The 23,099-nt window shown below is 48.0% G+C and overlaps 1 protein-coding gene across 5 annotated transcripts in view; it reads right to left on the reverse strand.

The window, feature by feature from the left end:
* Window positions 1-23,099, reverse strand: part of NAV2 (neuron navigator 2) — a 399,505-nt gene that overhangs the window by 40,670 nt on the left and 335,736 nt on the right. For 3 of the 5 annotated variants that reach the window (XR_007478781.1, XM_033409220.2, XM_049713471.1), the window contains exons 15-22: window positions 22,300-22,767; window positions 21,566-21,631; window positions 20,201-20,245; window positions 17,590-17,750; window positions 16,029-16,217; window positions 9,640-9,692; window positions 4,798-4,821; window positions 4,609-4,683 (exon numbers count right to left, since the gene is read on the reverse strand). Coding sequence is in view for 4 of the 5 variants with exons in the window: in XM_033409220.2 (XP_033265111.1) it covers window positions 4,609-4,683; window positions 4,798-4,821; window positions 9,640-9,692; window positions 16,029-16,217; window positions 17,590-17,750; window positions 20,201-20,245; window positions 21,566-21,631; window positions 22,300-22,767 (1,081 nt within the window). In the remaining variant the exon portion in view is untranslated. The remainder of the gene's footprint in view (window positions 1-4,608; window positions 4,684-4,797; window positions 4,822-9,639; window positions 9,693-16,028; window positions 16,218-17,589; window positions 17,751-20,200; window positions 20,246-21,565; window positions 21,632-22,299; window positions 22,768-23,099) is intronic. The other 2 variants (XM_033409243.2, XM_033409279.2) reach the window with 2 other exon arrangements.

Below are 23,099 nucleotides of genomic sequence, written 5' to 3' on the forward strand. Positions count from 1 at the left end.
TTAGGGTCTTTCTGCATGCTCTCCCCGCTGCCTGGAATGCTCTTCTCCCAACTGCCTCCCTAACTGATTTTTACCCATCCTTCTCAACAGACCTCAGCGCATGCCTTCAAGACACCCCCAGATGGGGTTGGTTCCCTCCTATTCACTCTCACAAGCACACTGGACCGCACTGTGGTATCACAGTCAAACACACACACACTCTTGTGATGCTGATTGACGCCAGTCTCCACTACACGGCAGGATGACCTTCTGTTCCCCAAGCACCAAGCTCACAGTAGAGCCTCACGTTGAGCGTGTTCGTAGGATAAATGAACAAAGTGGTTGGCAGATGTTGCTTGTTATAATCCTGGTTAATAGAAAAGCCACCGAAAGGCCCATCTGCTACCTCCTTAGAGACCCTGCCCACTGTTTTCCCTGGAGTTACGACTTTCCCTGGGGCTCCCCTGCACTTTTGTATCCCTGTTAGAAGACAGCATCAGACACACCATTATTTTACATTTTACAAAGACAGTTTTCAAAATGCCGCCAATTACAGTTGAAATATGCATCCAATTTTCAGAGATGTGAAAAACATGAAAAAAATATATACCATAGAATTGAGAAATGTGAGGCTTCCCTATCTGCCCCTTTCTCTGAAACCCTCTTCAAGGGCAAGATGCCACTCTGTCCCCCAACACTAAGCCTTTTTCCTTCTTCCACAGAGCAGCAGGTGAAATATTAGTTAGTTGACCTAGGATCCTGATAATATTGTTAAAACCAAGAATAAAGAATGGACAACTCATCTAATCCTACTGGCCTCAGTTTCTTCATCTGTAAAATGGAAGCAATATCTATGTTCCTCCCAGGGTGATTGTGAGCACTGAATGAAACAATATAGTTGAAAATGACCTATAAACTGATAAGGAATTGCAAAACACAGGAATGACTAGAGACTGCAGGGAAAGGAAGGGGTTTGGGACTGAGAAAGTGACAGAAGATTCTATGAGAACACAGGTGTGGAGACATCAAGAAAGGGTTCTAGGAGCGGGGTGGGTCGATACACAGAAGGTCACAGGAGGAATCAGAAGGACCAGCAAGATACTTGAGTCTTGGGAGAAGTGAGATCTGATGGTTCTGGAAACTTCTAGAGGAAAAGGTGACTGATGCACAGAGTGAAGAAGACAAGGGTGGGCGGGGAGCCATCACCCTGTGCTGTGAGGAGGGTCAGGGTCAGTGGACATTTCAGTCTGAGGAGGAGAGACGTGACGGGTGAGTGAGAGGCCTCGGTTACTGGACTTCATCAAACAGGGAGATGGAGGATAAGACATCTCTAGGATCAAGTGCTGAGTCTCTTTTCCATTGGCCAGGGAGCAAGGGCACTTGAGATAGAAATGTTAAGTGGACTGGCCAGCTTCTTTCTGATTGCATGCTCTCTCTTTATTAAAAATTGAGAAAATGTCTTTGCATTTTAAAATAAAGAGATATGCTTTAGTTTGCCGGGGACAATGTGGCAGAACAAAAGCCAACCAATTCAAGACACTCACAAAGTGAAGGAAGCCAGGACATGGATGTGAGAAAGAATGACTGCTACCCTTGCATTTCAAAGGAATGACAAGGTCCAATTTAAATGACAGAATTTCCATTTATTTCAATTCTCGTTTGATTGCCCCAAGATTCTGTTTGTGGGCACTCAAAATTTCTCTTCAGTTAAAAACAAAAGCAAAAACCTGACCCCATGAAGACTGCTATCAAGAGAGTGTTTTTGCAACTCAAGAAGGAACCACATTTGCTCTGAAGAACCAGAGGATTGCATTTTGCTGGTGAGCAAAAGGACTGACTTTGTGTCACGATCTCGATTATGAAAATATGGGCCAGGAGGCTGGTTTAGAGCCACACAACAGCCTTCTCAGCAAGCAGCAATCTCGTATTCCCAGGAAAACAAACACAAGTGGTATAAAAACACTCAGAGAAGGTGGCTTTGAGTAGTTTGTCCTAGAAAAACAAACACAGCTTGGCCTGCAAGAAAGATGGCAGACAGTAAAACACGTTAGCACTGCTGGCAGTGTGTGGCAAGACTAAATGTTTACTTTAAAACAATACTGGGACTTCCCTGGTGGCTCAGTGGTTAAGAATCCGCCTGCCAATGCAGGGGACACAGGTTCGAGCCCTGGTCCGGGATGATCCCACATGCCACGGAGCAACTAAGCCCGTGCGCCACAACTACTGAGCCTGCGAGCCACAACTACTGAGCCCACGTGCCACAACTACTGAAGCCCATGCGCCTAGAGCCCGTGCTCTGCAACAAGAGAAGCCACAGCAATGAGAAGCCTGCGCACCACAACGAAGACTAGCCCCTGCTCACCGCAACTAGACAAAGTCTGTGCGCAGCAACGAAGACCCAACGCAGCCAAAAATAAATAAATTAATTTAAAAAAAGAAAAGAAAAAAAGAAAACAATACTGGATTCAATAGCTTTTGTGAAGAGCAAATTATTTTGAAATAATAATAATATGTGAGAGATCTCATTCTTCTCGATCAGAGAGGACAGTTCCAAATGGCCCAATGTAAGGTCCCTTGGGGAAGCATGAGGTCACTGGAGGAATTCATCCAAGTTCATTGATAAGTAAATTACTTACTATTTTTTCATTAGTAAGGGGCAGCCATTGGCAGCTGTAATTCTTAACTAGGGGAGTAGCTCCAAATCACTTGCTGTCAAACCTCACATGTTTCGAGGAGACCCCTGGCTCACCGGGTCTGGGGTAGGTGCCGGATTCGAATGCACGCCTCTGGTTACTGAGATGAAGACTACCCACGGGAGAATACCTCTGCCGTCTTAACTAGGCTCTAAGCCTCAAATTTCAGATCTAACATCAATTTCTGATCTTCTTTGGATAGAGTTACCGATGGAGGAAGAAGTCAAGAAAATAAAGGATTATAAAACACACAGTAGGGCTTCCCTGGTGGCGCAGTGGTTGAGAGTCCGCATGCCGGTGCAGGGGACACGGGTTCGTGCCCCGGTCCGGGAAGATTCCACATGCCACGGAGCGGCTGGGCCCGTGAGCCATGGCCGCTGAGCCTGCGCGTCCAGAGCCTGTGCTCCGCAACAGGAGAGACCACAGCAGTGACAGGCCCACGTACCGCAAAAAAAAACCAAAAAAAAAAAAAAAAAAAAAAAATCCACACAGTAGCCTAGTATATTAGGGTTTTGAAAAAAACCCCAAAGATTTCCAGAAATGTAAGAGAGCTCGGGAGAATGAACAGTTATGGGTAGTTACCAATTATTGAGCCTATAATCAAGGTCAAGCACCGTGCTAGGTACTTCATGTGCAGACTTTAAAGTGAAATGGAAAGTTTCCTTGAGTAGACTCAGGCTCAAGCCAGGAATTATGTGGGCAAAAGCTGCAGATAAATATTAATTACCTCCCTGGTCCAAAGAAGACAAGCTTTTGAAGTTGCTTTTCATTTTAACAGCATGCTGGGAGTCACGCAGGTGGCTTTCTGACAGGCTCACACACACGGATATGTGATCTCAAGCTGGGTTGTGCGCTCCCAAGCAGGAAGCCCTGCCTCTGAGGCATCTCAGCACCTTCCAAAACCTCAGGCTCTGCCTCCTGAGCCTCAGCCCTCGCCAACTCACGGCTCTGCGGGCTCCTTTATAGACTGATCTGATGGGGTAGGAGATCTCTGCCTCTACTCTGACCCCTCACATCCTATAACCACACCACAGTCAGGAAGCTGACTTAACCACCTAACAGCTGAGAGCCTCCATGATGTGGCCTGACCCTTGCCTTTCTTCGATGCCTCCCTCCTTTCCACTTCCTTCCCCCCTCCACCCCAGCCTCTTCCCCACATCCAAGCCATAGATTCTAATTACACTGAGCTATTTATAGCTTCCAAATGCACCGTGGGCTTTTGCACGAATTACTCTTTGGTTAGAATGCTGTCCTTCCCATGCATCCTCCCCTACACAGCATTCATCAGATGTCACCTTCTCCAGGAAGCCTTTCCTGACTTCTTCCAGCCCCACCAAGACTGATCTAGGTGCTCCTCCTATATATTCCCGCAACCTTCACCCTTTATTGCTATCACAACAGCTATCATGTTATACCAAAACTGTTTTGTCTCTCTGCTGTACCAGACAAAGAACACTAAGATGACAGTGATTGTGCCTGCTTTGCTGTTGAACCCACAGTACCCGGGGCATAGTTGGCACTCAAACAGTTGCTGAATTGAACGCCAGTTGGCAGTGCCTCCTGAACACGTACTTGTGTATATTATCATTACAGAGCAGTCAGCTATTTACGGTGGAGCCTTAGACTTTTTTTTTTTTTTTTCTCTTAAGATGAAAATTTTCAGAAAGAGAAAGGGAAACGAACATTTCTGAGCACTTAATCTATTTCAGGTACTGATCACATGACACCCCTGACAGCTAAACATTATCATTCCCCAACACACAGATGAGCAAAGGCAGGCTCAGAAGTTAAAGAATTTGCCCAAAGCACAATGCCAGTAAGTGTCAGAGCTGACACTCACACCCACGATGCTAAAGTCTATGTCCTTTTTATTACACCACACTGCTTCTATAATGCTCAGAGGTAGCAATGGCTACCGCCCTGGGTCTGTACTCACATTTGCTGTCAGCTGGGTGGTCAAAGCGGAAACCTTCTCCTGGGAGGCATCCAGCTCCCGCCGTAGTTTGCGAATCTAAAGACGACAGGGCACAGAGTTACTTGCTTTGGGAGTCTACTTACAGGATGAGCTGGGAGAAATAATTGATAACAGCGAAAGACGAAATCCAACTAGCCAACTCTTCCTTACCTCTGACTGGCATTTTTCTTCTGGCTGTAAAGAAAAACAGAGAAGAAATTAGACCAGTTGAGGAGCTAAGAACAGTATAATCGTGCCTACAGGGAGTACCATATTTGGACACTTACAGCAGTCTTACAGATTTATTAGTTTCTTTCCTGATGGACTTTTCTGGATAAAGTGGTTCAATTAATATGACCAATCAGAAAGGCCAAATACGAACAGCACATTATTTTAAGAAATGAGAAAGAATTAGGAAATACGCTCCTGTTTTGGTTGTGAGGAGCCCCCTGTCCCCATGTGGAGATGACGACAGGGAGAAGCTGTGATGAGAAGGGGGTACGCTAGGGCAGAGTTGCCAGATTTAGCAAATAAAAAAACAGAACACCCAGTTAAGTTTGAATTATTTTTAGTTTAAGTATGTCCCATGCAATATTGGGGACATACTTATAGTAAAAAATTATACGTTGTTTACCTGAATTTCAAATTTAACTGGGCATTCTGTATGTAATCTGGCGATCCTACCTGGGAGGCAGGGAGGACGGCTCATAGATTAATTCTGCCCCGTTTTATCCCTCCCTCTCATCTCCCTAGGGCACTGAAGCAGCAGGTCAGGAAGGTTCCTGAAGTGGGGGGGCGGGGGCTGGGAACCCCTGTCAGCCAGCCTGGTGACTCCCCAGGTTGTAAGGACGAAGGTGGCCTGTCCCTTCCTGCTGCTCCATCTCTAGTCCCCCAGTTACCTGTGACCCTGGGGAGTAAAGACGAAGCCTGTAGGCCCTCTTACCGGCAAAGCCTTCCATACTGGGCCCTGGGTCTGGGGTGTCACAGCAGTCGGCCGGCCAGAGACTACGAGCTACCTACCTCTTCCCATAGGGGGAGCCCACATGGGTTGGGGGGACCTGAAGCAGGGGGAACTATTCCTTCTCTCTTCTGGGGTTCCCGGGGGGGGTCCATAAATGAAGAAACCCCCAATCCTCCCCAACTGCCTCCGCAAACACGCCCTTTCTTGGAAATATTGGAAGTGTTCCTGCCCTTCTCTCCACACCCCACCATTTGCACTTCACCGGGGTGGAACAGTGACTTGGGAGCCAGGTAGGTGAGTGAAAATCAGGAAGGACCCTGTTTTGTCCTTGAGTCCTCTATGTGTGTCCTAATCCAATTTCACTAGTGATAAACCCATTCTTTTAAAAAGTCAGCATCTGGTTTCTACTTCTCGATTAGTTCAGGATGCAGAGGGGTATGATTCATTAGGCCCCGCAGTCCCGATATCTAACAGCTGGGACAGGTGGGTAGCCCTTTCCTGTCTGACCGCCCTTCACGTCCTGCTGCTCCCACCGCCCTCACTCCTGATCCTGCCCCAGAAAGCCCTTCCTCCAGGCTGGCTTCTAACAGCAGTAACTAATTGTTAGGTACACTGGGGCCAAATCAGTTAATCCTTGCAGTAACTCCACAAAGTAGGTTTGTATTCCATCTGAGGCTCAGAGAGGTTAGATATCTTGCCTAAAGTCACACAGCTGGACAATCTCCCCATCTAAGAAACCCTTTCAGGAGAAGGTTTGGAGAAGTCCTCAGGGCTTACTCTTCCCTCTCTGATAATATTCAGCCACCTCTGTTTGTCTGTCCGTCTGCCTGTCCATCAATTCATCCCCGCCACCATCAGATATTTATTGATTTCTAACTACGTGTCAAGCACTGTTTTAAGAACCTGGGATACATTTGTGAACATGACCAAGTCCCTCACATCTTATGTTGCTTACGTTCTGGTAATAATAAGTAGCATTTTATTGAACACTTACTATATGCCAGAGACGGTTCCAAGCACTTGACATTCATTATTCATTTAATCCTCATAACAACCCCTTCAGAAGGTACTGATATAATTTACTCATGGCGACAGCTGATAAGTGATAGAACTGGGACTGGATCCAAGGTAGTCTGGCTCCAGAGCCTATGATCTTAACCAGCACTTTCTCCTGCTCTGACTATAGCGACATTCTCCTGGAGGCCTTCCAGAAATAAGGCCCTGGCTTCTGAGTCTGATCCAAAGGAGAAAAGTGAATGGTGATAACGTCACAGCTATCTAACGTTTGGGAGGCGAATGGAGGTCTGTTAGCAGGCTGAACCATCCACGGAGGACCAGCCCTACTTCTAAACACTTCTATCAACAGCCTTCCTTGGGCGGCTGCCACTGTCTGTCTCGGTGCCCACCTGTCTCTGGGGTTGGAATCCTGTTCTCAACAGCAGCCTGGAGAAATCATGTGTTTTGTATCTTGCCCCAGCTGCTGCTGCTCTTCTGTACATCTGGGAACTCCGAGAGAAGCTCGGGGCCTCTCTCCACTAGGCAGTTCCCCTGGGAACTCAACTGTTGCTCCCTACCAACGAAGAAAGCCAATCTGAGGCCACATGTGGCCTCTCCAATGTTTTCTACTCCAAGGGCCGGCCGCGACCTCTTCACGGCATTTATTTAGCATCAGGCTGTCTTTTCTTTCCTTTGGAATTAAAATTACAGGCAAATTGCAGCCAGAATGAACATTATTGAATATCTAAGAATTACAGGGATTTCAGGGGGGAGAAAGCCTACTATCATCCAATAAGAGCCTTTAAAACACTCTGGCCTTAAGCAGACTCTTTGGTCTGGGTTGGTGGCAACTTAAGAGACTCCAAGGATCTCTTTTTAGACAACAAATACGAACTTATTTACCTTTTCATTTACAAAGGCGCCTGAGCATTTGTTTCTGAATTTCATCATCACCAAGGAGCTAATAATAGATAAGGGACCACACACCACTGCTTGGTGGTAGCAGAGTCTGGCCAGACTTGCAGTTTTCCTTGGAATTAGCATACCACTCCATCATGAAAATATTCAAAGGTTAGAGTATTTTGTAAAAAGTCTGCAAAAGCAACTTACATTCTCAGAGGAGGCACATATAAAGAACAGTCCATGGGAACCTTTGACTCACTGACTAGTGGAATGTCAGAGGTTGTAGGGACCTCAGAGACCAATTGGCCTAGCTCCCTGAGGCCAAGGGCAAAACGGAGACCCCCAGAATAAGGAGGTAATTTATCCAAAGTCAAACAGTAAGGGAAAAACTATGAATAGGCCTCGGGTCTCCTGCTATCCAGATAAACATGGAATTAAAAATTATTATTATTAGGTCTTTGGTAATTTGTGAATTTGTATCACCTCAGAAAGGACAATTTCAAATTTCATGAAAACACGAACTCCAGGTCCACACACTTAGAACAAGAGCTACTGAAAGAGAGGCCTGTAGCTGTAAGAACTGCCGGTGGTTGGCGTGAAGGGGAAGCAGCCAGGAACTGCAAGTGATGGCTTCCTGCATCTGAGTTCTCACAGGTGCAGGAGCTCGTGCTCTTTCCCTCCCAGGCTGGCTGACGCAGGCCAGCCCCCATTTTTCACTTTTCTGAATGAAAAGTGTGTTGACAGGAAACCCTGGGAACTCCCTGGGAAAACATGGGGTTTGGGCGCTGAAATGTCTGGTATGGCTGCACTGCACCAACCCTGTGAAACTAGAGTTCCCCCCCCACACCTCCGCCCCTCCCACCCCCGGTGCCCTCTGTGCCTCTGGCTTCCTCTTTCCGCAGCAGGCTCCTCTCTCCACCTAAACCACGCCCTCAGGGCTCAGCCCAGAGACTTGGTGCCAGTAAATACCGTGGAAGAAGTGAATCTAGGCAGAAAAGTACCACCTCTGGTCTGGTACCCATGTCACAGAGTTTCATTCTAGACGAAAGGACTCAGTAGATGCAATAGCTGATCGTTAGAAGGCCATCCCTATGCTTTCTTGGATAACGGCTTAAATAACCCCTTCCCAAGGTTACCATATATAAAGTCTTGAAAATGAAAGCCAGGACTTTGATAAAACTTCAGACAAGATGACTAGCAGAGGAAAGAGGTACTGTGGAATTGGAGGGGCAAGGTGGGTAGGAGCAGAAGAGAACGTTTCTAGGTCCTTCAAATCAGACCGTGTCAGCAACCACTGAAGTCTGTTTGCTCACTATAGGCCTAAGAAAGACAGTCAGGGCCTGGGCTCTCTGGCTTAATTCTGGGATGGTCTTTTACTTACAGGGGGCTATCTACAGTCTGTCCCACTACAGAGCCGAGACACCTGGCATTACCAAAAACTGAATTATTAAAACATCTGTCCTCCATAGAATTAAGGGCTAAAGAATTCCCAATTCCTAATTAATCAAATGTTTTTCTTCCTACAGGAATTCCCGAGTTAAAGTTTTTAAGATAGTTATGCACAGAGCTATAAAAAGTAAGCATACTGAATAAATCCAGTACTATATGTGATTGTTTGGCCTTTGTTCAGTAGGCCTCTCACTGGTGACCGCTGTCGTTTGCGAGCGCTTCCTCTGTGCTGCGTACACTCTATTCATTGCTTTACGTGCATTTTCGTATTTCACGCAAACGTATTTTCTGAACACCTACTATATGCCAGGCCCGGTTCTAGGCACTAGGAATAAAACCAGAAAAAAGTCCTTGTCCTCAAGGAATTTATATTGCAGTGAACAGTAATATTCATAACTTTAATTCTCATTACAATGCCACAGGGTAGGGGCTGCTGTCCTTTCTACTTTACAGACAAAGAAACTGAGGCAGACACAAAGTCAAAAAAGGCATCTCACACATTCTAACTAGTTACCACTCGAAGCACAATGCCACTTTAACAAAAGTCAGCTCCTGATTTATTGGTTGGTACATCAGTAACTGTTTGTGAATTTCAACCCTTGTTCCCTAATTAATTGATTCCCTTATAATGGAAATACTCTCTCTAGGAGACATGCTATTTTATTTTTGACACAGAGAGCCACACAGCATTGATTTATACTCACTGTAGAATAAATTGATGACGTGCTGGAAACCAAGGAGAGTGAGGATCCATGAACTGTTTAAAAAAAAGAAAAGATAGAAAAGGTGAATTGCACAGCTGGCTACTACGGAGCCGAAAAGGGGAAGGGAAGGAGAAACTCAGCATTAGAGGACATTACCAGGCTTGCAGCAACTTAACCTCATCTTGACCCAACCTTTCCTGGTTTGGTGACAGGTCAGGGTCAAGTAAGGAATAATTTTCTATGGGAGTCATTTCTCTATTACCACATTTTTTTCCTTACACCATTCCATATACTACCCCTGCTCCAACTATCAAAATAACACATAATTACTAAGTTATGTTTCAAGTACAGAGAAATGTTAAGAAGCATTTTCACTGCCATAACCTGTGTGACTCATAATTCTATTACCCAGAGGCAACTTTTACCTGCTCTGTTCCAGCATATTTTATTCCTTTCTTTTTTCTGATGTATTCCCTTAGGGTTAAGACTGGGTTGCATATATATTTTATATCCTGCTAGCAACTGCCATTTGTATAAGCAAAAAGATGAGCTGATTATTTTGAGCACAGGATGCTGGCTGTTGGCCACGGTGGATTCATTCTAGATGACCACGTGCTAGAACCTTGTTTAGAAAACATATCCACAGAAACATAGATTCTTCATTTGATTTCTATCATGTCTACAAAGTGTTCTCTTTTCTGTTTGCGACTGGTATTTTGGGTACCATCCTTGTACCCTCCTCACCTCCTCCTGCCCCCAGCCAATGGAGACATTTTATTTTCTGTTTTCATATAATTTAAACCATGGTCTTTTCCAGGACTAGGTATTCTGGCTGACTTCTCTTCTTGGAAACCAGATTCTTTAATGACATTTTCTTAGTAATCTCCCAACAACTTGTTTGAAAGACAGAAATATGCCTGTTGAGACATCACAGACCTTCTAATGGGGCACGGCTTCCCTGACTGGGAGTGGAATGCCTCTACCCCACGCTGCGCTCTCACCTGCGGTCTGAGGGTGGGAGGCTGGGGAAGAACTTTCCATGTGTACTATACGGCTTTCACCTACCACCCAAGGAGTGAACTCAACTTGGATCGGCGGTTGGCAGAAGCTACCTGCCCACAGATATCCCAGCAACGGCTCAGCCGACCACTCTGGTGCCTCCACACCGTCTCCCCAACAAAGCTTCCAACCTCCCATCCTTCATTTAGGTGCTCCTATCGTACTCTGAATCCTGCACGGCTCTCTCCAGCATGGCCTGCGTGGTACTTGGCCACCTCAGAGTCTCTGCCCATTCAGTTCCTTTGGTTTAGGAAGTTTCCCACTCCTACCCATCCAAATCACCAGGATCAGCTCAAACAGCATCTTCTCCTGGAGCCCTATCTCATTTCCCGACAGCCACCGGGATGGGCTTCCTCCCTCCTCTGACCCACACAGCTCTCAGCTTGCACTTCTGGTCCTCTTCTCTCTTAGACGGCGCCAATTGCTCTGAGGCTATCCCTGCACCGTCACTCAGATCCACCCTCTTCAGCAATGCCCGAGGTTCTAGATCTTTTCCTCCTTTCTTTCTCCATCCATGACTCATCTGGCCCATGCCCCTAAAAAATCAGTTGAAGGTGTTAACGGCCAATAACGGCTTTCAGTGTTAATATGCCCACATGTTAACAGAGGCCTCTCAGGCCCCAACCTAGCGGCCTAATGGTCAAAGGGGTAAGTTACTTTAGCCCCACGACACAGACACTAGGGGGGAAATTACGCTGGGGGCCAAGTTGAGGGAAGAGAGGTGACTAGCGCGGAGCCATCCTTCAATCACAGCGCCCCGCCAGACGCCCGCTCCGGAGGCCTGCACAGGGCTGCTGCGAGGACTCGGGCTGCTGAGAAATGGAGGTTTGTCTCTTGTGTTTCTCTACCTCATTCACATGGATTCACTGATACTGCCTTCAGCAATACCGCAAGACAGGCTTGGGGCCGCAGGCAGAGAGGAGCGCATCCGGCAGGCTTCGGGTGGAGGTAATTATTTTTCTCCGTAATTCATTCCTCTCACTTGTAAATGGCAACAGCGAGGCTGTGGTCCAAAGAAAGAGTCCTTGCTTTCCAGATCAACCCAGAGCTAAATATGGCTGCCTGAACCACTGCAGCTGGCCTTCCTTCAAGAAAACTGAGCCAAGGCAGAGCCCGGGTTACGTGGCTGGGATACTTTTGGACCACAGAATGTTTGTGAGACTTACAGAGCCAGAGCAGCAGAAGCATGCTCCGCAGCTTCCTCCCTGTACCTGTGCCTCCAAAAATCTGAAGATACAAGGCACCACGGAGAATATCTAGGCCTTCTCTGCCGCTGACTCAGCTGAAACCCAGAGAGGTGGAACAACCTGCCTAAGGTGCTACAGCATTCAGGAACAGAATCTGCAGACCAGAAATCTGGAGGTGGCTTTGCCCTCGAGTGACCTTGTTTACTGGTATCTGAGGGTTTTTTGTTTTGGGTAAAGCTTATTGGTATATTTAGAATGGTTTCCTAAACCCCTCATTCAGTCTACACAGGCACAATCTGGGACCAAACAAGCAAAAAGTGCATGTTTGAGAAGAACTAGAAGGCACAGGTAGGGGTGAAATCACAGGATGGAATGAGACAACTGGGCATATTCCAGCCAATAAAGCAAACAAATGCCTCTGTTGTCACACTTGGGCACCATATATATATCTACGGATATAGATATGGACGTAGATATATGTATATATTCAGCTTCATACTAATCGAGCACTTCCTCATACTACCATTTGAAGTAATCCTCATCATCATAGAGAATTTGTAGGTACTATTCCCAGACAGGGCAGGAATTTCTATCCCTAAAGAACACAGGAGTAAATTTAGGTCCAGAGAGGCTAAGCCATGTGGTCAAGCACACACAGCTGGTCAGTAGCAGAGAGAGAAAGCGAGTCTGGGTATCGCACTCTAGTCCTCGCTCTGCCACTGGGGGCTGTGGAAGGAAGGAGTCGGTGAGAAGGAGATGCAGTTGTGATGGCTAATGGGCTGCCCTCTCAACCAGCGGAGGAAGCATAACTGAAAATGGCGACCACACTGATGAAGGTGCAGGGTTTGCTTCAGACACGTAAGAAAGCCCAGCTGTGGCCAAGGAAGAGACAAGTGTAAGGCAGGACTGAGTAGAAACACAGAGGGCTGAGAATCAGGAGTTCAGGACATAGTTCTGGCTGCAAAAAGTCCCCAAGTCACTTCCTCTGTTCAACTTTGCCATAAACAAGATGGGGTTGAAATGGCCCATGGGGAGAAGGATAAAACCAAACATGACAACTGTAACAATAGCTACCACTGAACTGAGTACTTACTATAAACCCCTTTCAAAGTCATTCTGCTAAATGCCTTCCAGGATCTATCTCACCTAATCTTCACTTCAATCCTCTGAAGTAGGTACAGTTGTACTTATTTTCCACATTCTAGTGAACAGGAAATAGGCTGAACAGAGTCAAGTCCCTTACCCAAAGTCACCTTGCTAACAGTGGAGGTGCCAGGACTTGAATCCAAGTGTAACTCAGGGGCTAGAAACACAGGAGAGCTGCAACACAAGATTTATTCACTAATAAGCTGCTCCGTTTCTGTGGGTTCCATATGAACTGATTTGGACTGCACCAGTTCTTAGGGATGACTGGTAAAGTCCCTGGATTTTTTTTTCTCCAAAAACATTCATTTGAAAAGTGCCTCAAGCATCTCCCTAAAGTGTACTATTAAAGTTGACTTGAAGATTGCATAATGCATCTGAAGGAAATTAATTTACCTGAAATAACCTTGAAAGGTTGCACCTGGGCCGTGCCTGTACCTCATCTACATATTTATGACTTCCATTTCCTTCAAAATGGAAAGTGCTAATTAAATCCCACAAAAACCTCACTCAAGTACTTGTGCTAATTCTTCCTCAACTTTCTTTCTGCTTTCTGGAATATGATATCTAACTGCCTCTTATCAATATAAGGAGGTTCTATTCGGTCCCAACATGAGATGTGGATTTTTCCCCAACTGTTTCTGCAGTACCAGGAGTTTATACATTCAAGAGGGGGGAAAAAAAAAGTCGTCCCCCAATGGAATTAAAAACACCGAATTGCACAAGCCCTATTTTGTTTTTGTAATGTAATAGCCTTGGAAGAAATAAAATCAATCTGATGTCAAATTTCCCAAAAGATGAAGATGTTACATGTTTCTTAGTATATTGACATCAGTCTCTACCTCTTCTCCCCAAAGTTGATTTTACCGCTGCGCTTCAGTTCCACATCACCATGAATCATCAGGGTTTACAAAAGTCTAGACGCTGCTTGTGGGCAAGCCCTTTATATCAACGTCACTTTGACATCCCGGATACGCCACAGTTGTGCTGCCTGACGGCTTGATTCCAGATGGAATAAAAAAACCCATCTGATGATGATACTGTAATGGTCCTGGACCTTTATGAGGTCAAGTGTACTTGTTTGGACAAGTTGCAGCACTGAACACGGTTCACTCAGGTACACACGGGACACAGCAGATGAATAGGGCACAGGGCACTCTCCATTCATGAGTCATTATCAGGAGGGCTGGGAAATGCTTTGTGGCCATGCTTGGTTCGCCCACTCATCAGAAAAATGTTAAAGACAAACTGCCTACTCCTTCACCTTACGGTCAACGTGCCCTCCACGATTACGACTGATTTCTAGCTCTTAAATCCAGCAAAACGCTCTCAGTAACTCAGGCTCTGCCCCTCCTTAATCCTCTGTCCCAGTGGGTTCCCACAGATGGATTTACAGACGAGTGTCTGCTCAATGGACGCAAATGATACATAAATCAGAGTGGAGAGAATTAAGGAAGATTAACCAGGGGGCAACTGCTCTGTAACTAAACTCTTTACAACTTTTGTTAAAAAGAACACTGGGCAGGGCAGAAGCTGACATCTTGCATCTCTCTCCCTCTTGACTTGTTTAGGGGTTTCCTCGACAGTCACAAGTTTATTTGTTCTTTCCTACCAGGAGGACACTGGGCATCTTTCCCCATTCTCACAGGGACCTGGGAGCAGAGGGAAGTGCCTGTGACTCCCCTCCCCACCCCCCATTCTGTTCTGTCACTGGCAGAAAAGGCACAACCAGGGCCATGGCCCTCAGCCTTGGCTCCATTTGCTCCAAGAGTCCCCCCTCCTCTGGCTGGGGACTTCCAGGACATCAATGCTGAAGCTCAGTTTTCAGGCTGTAACAGGTACTAACATTACTGGATTAACATTTATATATATTATCTCATTTAATTCTCATACTTCCATGAGCCTGGTACTCCTACTTCATCAGTGAAAATACAAAGGCACAGAGAGGTGAAGTTAACTTGCCCAAGATCATATACCTAAGAAGTAGTGGAGCTGGAATTCAAACCCTGGTATTATTATCCCATATTCTTAACCATTCGTCACCGGTACTGACACCAATGTCTTATCATCCCCATCTGTGGGAAGCTTTTGGGGGTGGGGGTGATATGCCTTCCCAACATTTTGACTGCTTGCTCACCTAACTCACACTTTGACTGAAGTAGGAAAGAGAAATGAACTGAGTTAGGAAGATGGCTGATGAAGATGCCCACTGTAGTTTTCTGATTCAAATGAACAAAACATAAAAATCCAACACCAAATATTCCCAGTTAGCAAGCAAAGAAGGAAAAGGGCAAAACTGAAAGCAACAAACTTAAAAAAACTGGTGCTTGAGAAAAGAAACAGAAAATTCTGGAGCGAAGGGGAGAGGCGTGGCTGCCGACAGCCTCCCAAAGCCATGCGGGTGTGTTGGCACAGGGAAGCGAACTCTCCAGTAACTGGCGTTGCCAAGATGGTGTGCCAGCGGCTGAATCTCACAGTGGCAGTGCATGCCAAGAAGCTAGGGCCCACGTCCAAGGGAGAGAAGCCTGGAGCGGAACTCGGTCAACCCCAGGGTTCACCCGTGTTTTGTCTTCCCTACAGTCCTTTTTAGGTTTTGTTTTGTTTTGGTTTTTTTTGCGGTACGCAGGCCTCTCACTGTTGTGGCCTCTCCCGTTGCGGAGCACAGGCTCTGGACGCGCAGGCTCAGCGGCCATGGCTCACGGGCCCAGCCGCTCCACAGCATGTGGGATCTTCCCGGACCGGGGCACGAACCCGTGTCCCCTGCATCGGCAGGCGGACTCTCAACCACTGCGCCACCAGGGAAGTCCTTCCCTACCGTCCTGCGAGGTTAATTAAGAGTCAGAACCTACAATTCAGAGTTCCCCAGCCCCCCGCCCCAGAGTAAGTGGCGAGTTGGAAACTTGTACAGGTGGACTCTTAGGTCAGTGAAGTGAACTCGGTATGGAGGACTGTTAACCGCTCTGCACAACGTGAGAGAGGGTCAACCTCCTTGCTTCTTACCTTCTTCAAACCCATCCCGGAATGAGCCCGAGCGGCTCATGGTTCGGCTCTTCTCGTCCAGGGACATGGAGCTGTTCCGGAAGCGGCTGTCCGTGTACGGGTCGTACTGCCCGTCGGCGTTGGAGAGGCTGTGGGTCCTCAGCATGGTCGGGTTGGACAAGCTAATCTGGGTGACAGTGGTGGGACTCGCTGGAAGGAAAGGAGTCAGTCAAAGGGCTGGAGATTCATGTCCCGGCTCAAATCCTAAAGGGGGACGAAGAGGAGGCCGCTTACGATGAGCCATCCCCGTCCCCATCAGCTTCTCTCCCTTGTCTATTTTCTCAAAGGTGGTCACACCGGCACCTGAGTAACACACTTACAGCTAAAAATGAGGGAGGAAAGGTGGGTCAGTTCCAAAGCGAGGCTCTGGGCCTCAGCTTTCCAACCTGGCACATTCAGACAAGCTAGTGTCACCTTCCAGGCATGAGCTAATTACTTTCTGGGCTCATCTGGAACAATTCTCCCTAAAGCCAAAAGCCCAAAATAGTCCAGCCAGGCTTTTGATCAGATGGGAAGCATTTGTGCATGACAAGAAGCCCTTGCCTCAAAGAGTTACAGCCAGGAAAGAACAATATGAACACAGGTCTCACTGTCTCAGACGGGGAAGAGTTCATAACGGTGCCGGCAGAGCTTCAGTGCAAAGGGGTACATTTACCTTCGCCGAAACTGGCTTTCTTATTAAAATCCTGTCCATTTCAGTAACGTAAGATAGTTCAGAAGTATGCCTTCGGTTCATTAACGATGAGGAGTTAACCCTTACTTGATCAGAAGTCCTGAAAGACTGAGTTTATTATTTACAATAATCAGAAAAGGCTGCCTCTCTAAAGAACGAGATGAGACTGGAGAAAATATTTCCCTCTCTTTCCGTCTTGGAAGGAGCAGCTCTCATCCTGCCACCTTCGTGTAACCGTTCCCAGTCACTTCAGCCAGGACTGTTCTTTCCTTTTTCTGTGTATACTTGCTACCGGATCATATGCAGTTTTTACATGGATTCATAGAAAGCTTTGGACTGTTCTCTTTTACCTATCTATGAGTCTGTGTGGGTGTTTGTCTCTCTAAAAGAAGCATCCGTTGACATGTCAGCAGGGACCGTGTTACAAATTCTTTTCCTTTCCTCACTGTGCCAGTCAAAGCATGATGTCACCGGTAGGCATTTCCAAGAATATCTGCTCGGTCAAAACCTGATCTTTATTTCCGGTTTAATAAAGCAATGAGGATGACCAAACATGGGATACGCTATAAAACCTACATCTTCAGAGGTCTTAGAATACATTCTTCTCATTCCGTGGATGGTTTGCTCTTTGCTATAACCCCACCTATATCAACCGTGTAGAGAAAATTACTGATAGAGAACCAAAACACATTTTTCTTTTCTTTTGCTATCAATTGCCTATAATCAAACTACACTGCTGAGGGCTGATCAGATACTGAGAGTGATGTGACCACAGGTCTCTTTCAAAATGCAAGATAACCTCTGCCCTAAGGCGCTGATCAACACAGTTAATGCCAAGTAGCTACTCACCAAGCTGAGAAAAGTTGAATCTTGTTCCGGAGGGAGAAGTTACACTGGAGCCAGAGGAGAAAGGAGAGTTGGCGGCCGTGTCCTGCAGGCCTCCTGCAGAGTGGGACCGTAACCATTCTTTTGCGTCTTCTTGTGTGCGAAGCTGGGAGGTGGGGGTGTACCTGGACAGACAGAAATCAGGCTGGGATTAACTACGAACAACGCTTATGAAAATGAGCTCTCTGGAGCTGACGATAAACATATAAAAAGAAAATATACATCCAAAGGTGACGTTTGAAAAATCAGATCGCTACACATCCCGAAACTCACAAAGTTTCTCAAAACCTTTTTTGCCACTTGGCTGTCTTTGGGGGAAAACTGCAATTCCTTTCAGTTTTGAGGGAACTACATAAAGGGAACAAGATGGGTAAACGCTCAAACGAGCCGTCCCTGGGCGTATCTGTAACATGTTGATTCATGACGGTGTCATTTCAAAGCCTCCACCTTGACAGGACTGAAGCAGCAAAACAAGCTGCTGTCAGAGCTCTGAGGAAGTTTTAATTAGATAGCTCATGGCATCTGCATTCTGGAGGGCAAGTAAGTGGCCATGAATCACGGAGTATCAGAAACCAGACACGCAGAGGAAGGTATGAGGAGACCGACGCTGACAGTAGTTACTAGAATCTGGTAGAAACCAGTCTTCACAAAAGGAACCCAAATCATTGGGTCTCACACAGGGGAGGGTCTTCAGAAGTCACGGGGTCCACCTCGTCATTAATTCTGAAATGTATTTGGTAATGATTTATTGAACGTCCCCAACGTGCCAGGTGCCTTCACAGACGTTATCTTACTGAAGCCTCGGACTCTCCCAGCAACACAGATGCTATTATTCCTGTTTTACATTCAGGGAAGGTGACGGCCTGCCTTGAATCACGTGCCGAGATTTCAATCCATATTTGTCTGATTCCCAAACCCATTACGGATGCTGCCAGTGGGCTCTTCTCATTATGCCCACAGGCAGCATCTCGAATGTCTAAAGTGCCCCAGTGGCCAGAGTACTTTGGACTTATAAACAGATTACCGTGGGGTTACTACGGATTACGTAAATAGAGGGGTCCTCTTGACTTAGGACAAGGTGTTGTCAGTGTGTTGGTATTGGATGTGTGTGTGTACGGAGCGGGTGAGCTAGAAAGGGAGTCACAGTGAGAGGGAACATAAACACGATTCTTCCTTAATGTTTTTACTATAGTTGGACTTTCTAGGTCCCATCAATTGCCTGAGGATACCCTGTCACTTACCTCTATTCTGAATTTTTTTAAAAACTGATTTTAACAGCTAGAGCTACATAATTTTCACAGAATAGATCTGCTCCAGAAATATACACATCAGCATTACGAAATGGCGATATTCGAAGATGTGAGCTTCCTCTGGGAGCGATGCTGGGGCGTCAAGGTCAAACTCACGTGAAGAGTGGATATGATTTAAGCATCAGCCTGAGTGCCGACAAGCATGACGGAAACTGTTAAGTACTAAAGGCCTTGCCAACTGCCCCCTTGAAGGCCACCGTGCTGAACTTCCTCCGTCTGGAGGTCGGGTGGGGCTTTTTCAATACTTTTATTCTTAGATTTTTAGATTTGGCTTTACTCGGAACTCCTGTTGAAAGGAAGCATTGATACCTACCTCCCATTACTGGTCAAAATGCTCTCAGCCTTAAGTACTGCTGGTTATTAACTACAGACATACACGACAGCAACGAAACATTTCATTCCAAGTTCCATGTTTTGCGAAAGCACTTACTGCTTGGTGCGGGGTGAAGCCGATGCTACAAAGAACGAGGTGTTTAGAGAGCGGGAGAAACGACAGCTGTAACCATGGGACATTAAGATCACGGGCCAGGCGTTAGGGCTGAAGTTCTTCTGGGTGGCAAAGTGAGGTGGATGGCGTGAGCAGTGGTGACTTATAGCATCTTGTTTCACCAGGACCGGCGCCAAAGACGAGCCATCACTTACAGTGAATGCGAGGACATTCGCTCTTGGAAAGAAAGTCCTTACTTTCTTTACATCAAAAAAATGAACACACCCATGTCTTGCTGGGCATTGAAAATTGACCCGATTTTCGATTAGAATATTCAGCCAAGTGCAAAGCACCTGTCCTCAGCAACTTTCCATGGGCCAGAAAGTTAAAAATCTTCAAATTGGCGGGGCGGTGGGGTGGGGGGGATCTTTCTCTCCTTTGCTCTGTGTCCCGGCTGACAAACCAACATGCTACAAGTCATATCCTTTCTCTTGGAAGACAGCCCGTGAATGGAATGGTCATGGCAAAGTGATCAGCGATTAAACCCACTGGCCCCAGAAGAAGCGGTCACCGCTCTCCGGGCTTGCTCAGGGATGGCTGTCATGAGATGGTCTGACCACAGTAAGCCTGAAAGAGCACAGCCTCTGCTCAAGCAAAGAAGCCGACACACAGAGAGATGAGAACGAGAGGGTTGCGAGGGGAGCCATCGTCCACAGGGTCCTGCTGCCAAAGCGGGGACCCCCAGCCCAGCCCGAGCCCCACCAGCCACGAGAGAGCCGCACAGCCAAGCCCCAGAGCCACACCAGATGGCACGGATGCAAGGAGAAAACACAGATACCTGAGTCCTTTTTTAGGCAAAGTGTTCCTATCAAGGTGCGGGTCACTGTAGGAAAGTCAAAACAAACATAAGAACCTCAGAGCAGCACAGGGAAAGCAGGCCATGTGGGGGGGGGAGAGCCAAGAGATCTGGGGGAAGAGACTCACTTCACCAGGGAGGGGTCCTCTGCATGCAACACATCCACAGCCACGGGAACAAAGGAAACCCAGGCCTGCGCTCACACCCAGGCATCCTCCACCCCCGTCCCCAGGAGGCCTGATCCACTCGGCCCCAACTGCTCCACCTTTTCCACGGGTTCAAAGCCCAACTCAGGATCTGCCCCCCATCTGGAAGCAGAGCCCCTGCCTTCCGCGGCAGAGAGACACGCCGGGCTCCCCGCACCCCTAAGCCCTCTGGCCCGCCACCAAATGCCACTGGCGATGACTTCAAGTGAGAGAAGGGACTTGCTGGAGAGTTTCAAGAGGCCAGCAGTCTGCATATTTGGAATTCATCTGTAACAAGTGAATTCCAGGTCCCTCTCAGTTTCCGAGGCTGTCATTGGGCGGAGCTAGGAGCTGAGCCCTGGGCAGAGTCGGGGCACGTTACGACCTGCTGGCTGATAAAGTCACAGCATTCGGAGTTCCAAAGAGCTAGGTTTCAAGGCTTGGTCTATGAGTCTGACAAAAGCAAAGTTGTCGCTGTTAATGGGGTGAAGAGGGTTTTCATTAATTTTTTTCCCCCTGGCACGAAACAACATCTGCTCATTACGTTTGGCCAAGCCATGGCTTCCCCACAAACTCAAGGTCAAGATCCATGTCTGAGGCCCACCCTCAGGGCATCTGGGGGCCAACAACACTCCACATATTCTTCTTACAGAAAACGGGCACACAGAACACCACAGCCTGCGAGACACAGAGCCGATCCGCAGCAGAGGCCTTTGAGAGGGCAAAGAGCCAGCTGCGTGGGGAGCAGGGGTGTGGGAGACAAAGGTGAGGGCCGCAGAGCCGCGTGGTGGGCGGCAGGTCACTTCTGGGCTCGGAGGGGGAGGGGAGAGAGGAGAAAGGGCAGGAAGCTGGGAAGCAGGAGCATGCCACGGGGAGGCTGAGATGCCAGTGAGGGCTTCTGCCGCCCCTCGCCAGGTGGCAGGCTTGAGGTTCCTTCCCAAGCTGGGAGAGGAGGGGCCAGCCCCTCTCCACCTGTTTCTGAGTTTTGTGGGCAGCGGAACAGACCCTCACAGGCATGTCTGGGGGGGTCACAGAGCACACCGGGGCCACGAACACAAGCGGAAGCCGCAGGTCAACAGCCTCATACAAGACATCTGGCTTGACACAGGGGGGCAGAGGAAGCTAGAGGCTCGGTGGCGTCCCCGGCCTACAACGTCATTACCTGTCCTGTTTCCTGGGCAGAGTACTTCTGCAGAACTTAGGGCTAGCGGCAGGGGAAGAGAGAGGGCTAGAAGGCCAGGCAGGTGGAAAACAAGAGAAGGTGCATTAGATTGGAAGGACGGGGTGGGGTTATTATACACAACGACTAGGACGTTTTTCTCATTTCCAGAGCTGATACTGGCCTTCTTCCCCATGTGGAGAAAATGGACATGTATCGCTACTGCGGTGAGATTCAGAGCTTTGAGGAGAATTCTGGTTTCTTGATTTCCTATCGCTCTGGCCTGCGGCCCTTCAGTAGGAGGGTGTCTGCCCCGAGGACCAGCGTGTGGACTGAGCTGCCTAAGGAACATCCCACCACACGTTCCACGGCTGCAGCCGCCCCCTGCTCAGACAACACAATTACAAGGGGCAGGGAAAGAGGCAGTGATGAGCAAACAATAAAAAGGAAGGACTTCGAAAGCGGAATGCCCTTTCAAAAGGCAGCATGAAATCTGCCCCCAAGAGACTTCCAGCAGCTCCATGCACTGAGAAAAACCACAGTGAAAAAGACAACAGGAAGCAGAGCCAGGCTTAATCCATCCCCAGCTGGCTTCCCTCTGGAGAGACGGCAGTGATCAGGAAGAGAGAAATCTCCCAGCAAAGGTGAGCTAACACTTGGGCTTCCTGACATAATCTTTGGACTCCCGGAAGGGCGTCTTTCGGGGAGATAAAGGCAGCCAAATACACAGCACCAACCTTTCCGACAGTGTGGTCTTCACACTGTTGGTTCTGACAAAGGGGGTCAGGGCGTCATCCTTAGAGGCGGCAATGAGGCCGGTGGAGGAGTTGTGACTCAGCGCCCCTCCGCTGCCCAGGGAGATGTCAATGGACTCGCAACTGGTGTGGAGGCTGCTGACCGACTGGAAGCCCAGGCCGTCCTTGCTAACGGCCGAGGAGCTGCTGGCGTTGGTGCCCCACGTGAGGCTGTTGGAGGGGCCCGAGTGGGCGGAGCTGGGGCTGGAGGCCAGGGGGGACTGGGTGCTGTCTGCGTTCTTACTGTAGAGAGGGCTGCTGCTGCCGCTGCTCAGGACGCCGCTGCCCGAGGGGGACTCTAAGTTACCTTGCTGGCTCAGGGTGGCATGAGGGTTGGAGATGACCACCGAGTTTTTCATGTTTTCGGCTGTGGCGATGGGCACTTGCTTGGTAGGCTTCCCACCAAAGAGTCTGCGAAGAGACAAAGGTTTACACGGGTTGAACACCCAAAGCCCAGGGACGCCGGCCGTCAGAGGAGGGCGGGGCACAGGAGCTAGTGAGAGTCCCTGGGGAGGGAGGCGCAGTCCTTTCTACAGCTCGAGGCGCTCCCCTGGGAAAGGCTGCCACACAGCGGGCCAGGGCACTGGTGGAGCAAAGGCTCCACCTTCAAGTTCTAGGATGCTGCTGAGACCCTGGATCTACCTGAGCCAAAGGGAGACGGGGAGTAATTTTCTACAGGCCTATCCCTCGCTGGTCCAACATCTTGCTTTCCTTTCTTTCCATAAATAGAGTAACTAGAAAAC

Source organism: Orcinus orca, chromosome 8 (assembly GCF_937001465.1).
Source record: "Orcinus orca chromosome 8, mOrcOrc1.1, whole genome shotgun sequence".
Lineage (NCBI taxonomy): Eukaryota > Metazoa > Chordata > Mammalia > Artiodactyla > Delphinidae > Orcinus > Orcinus orca.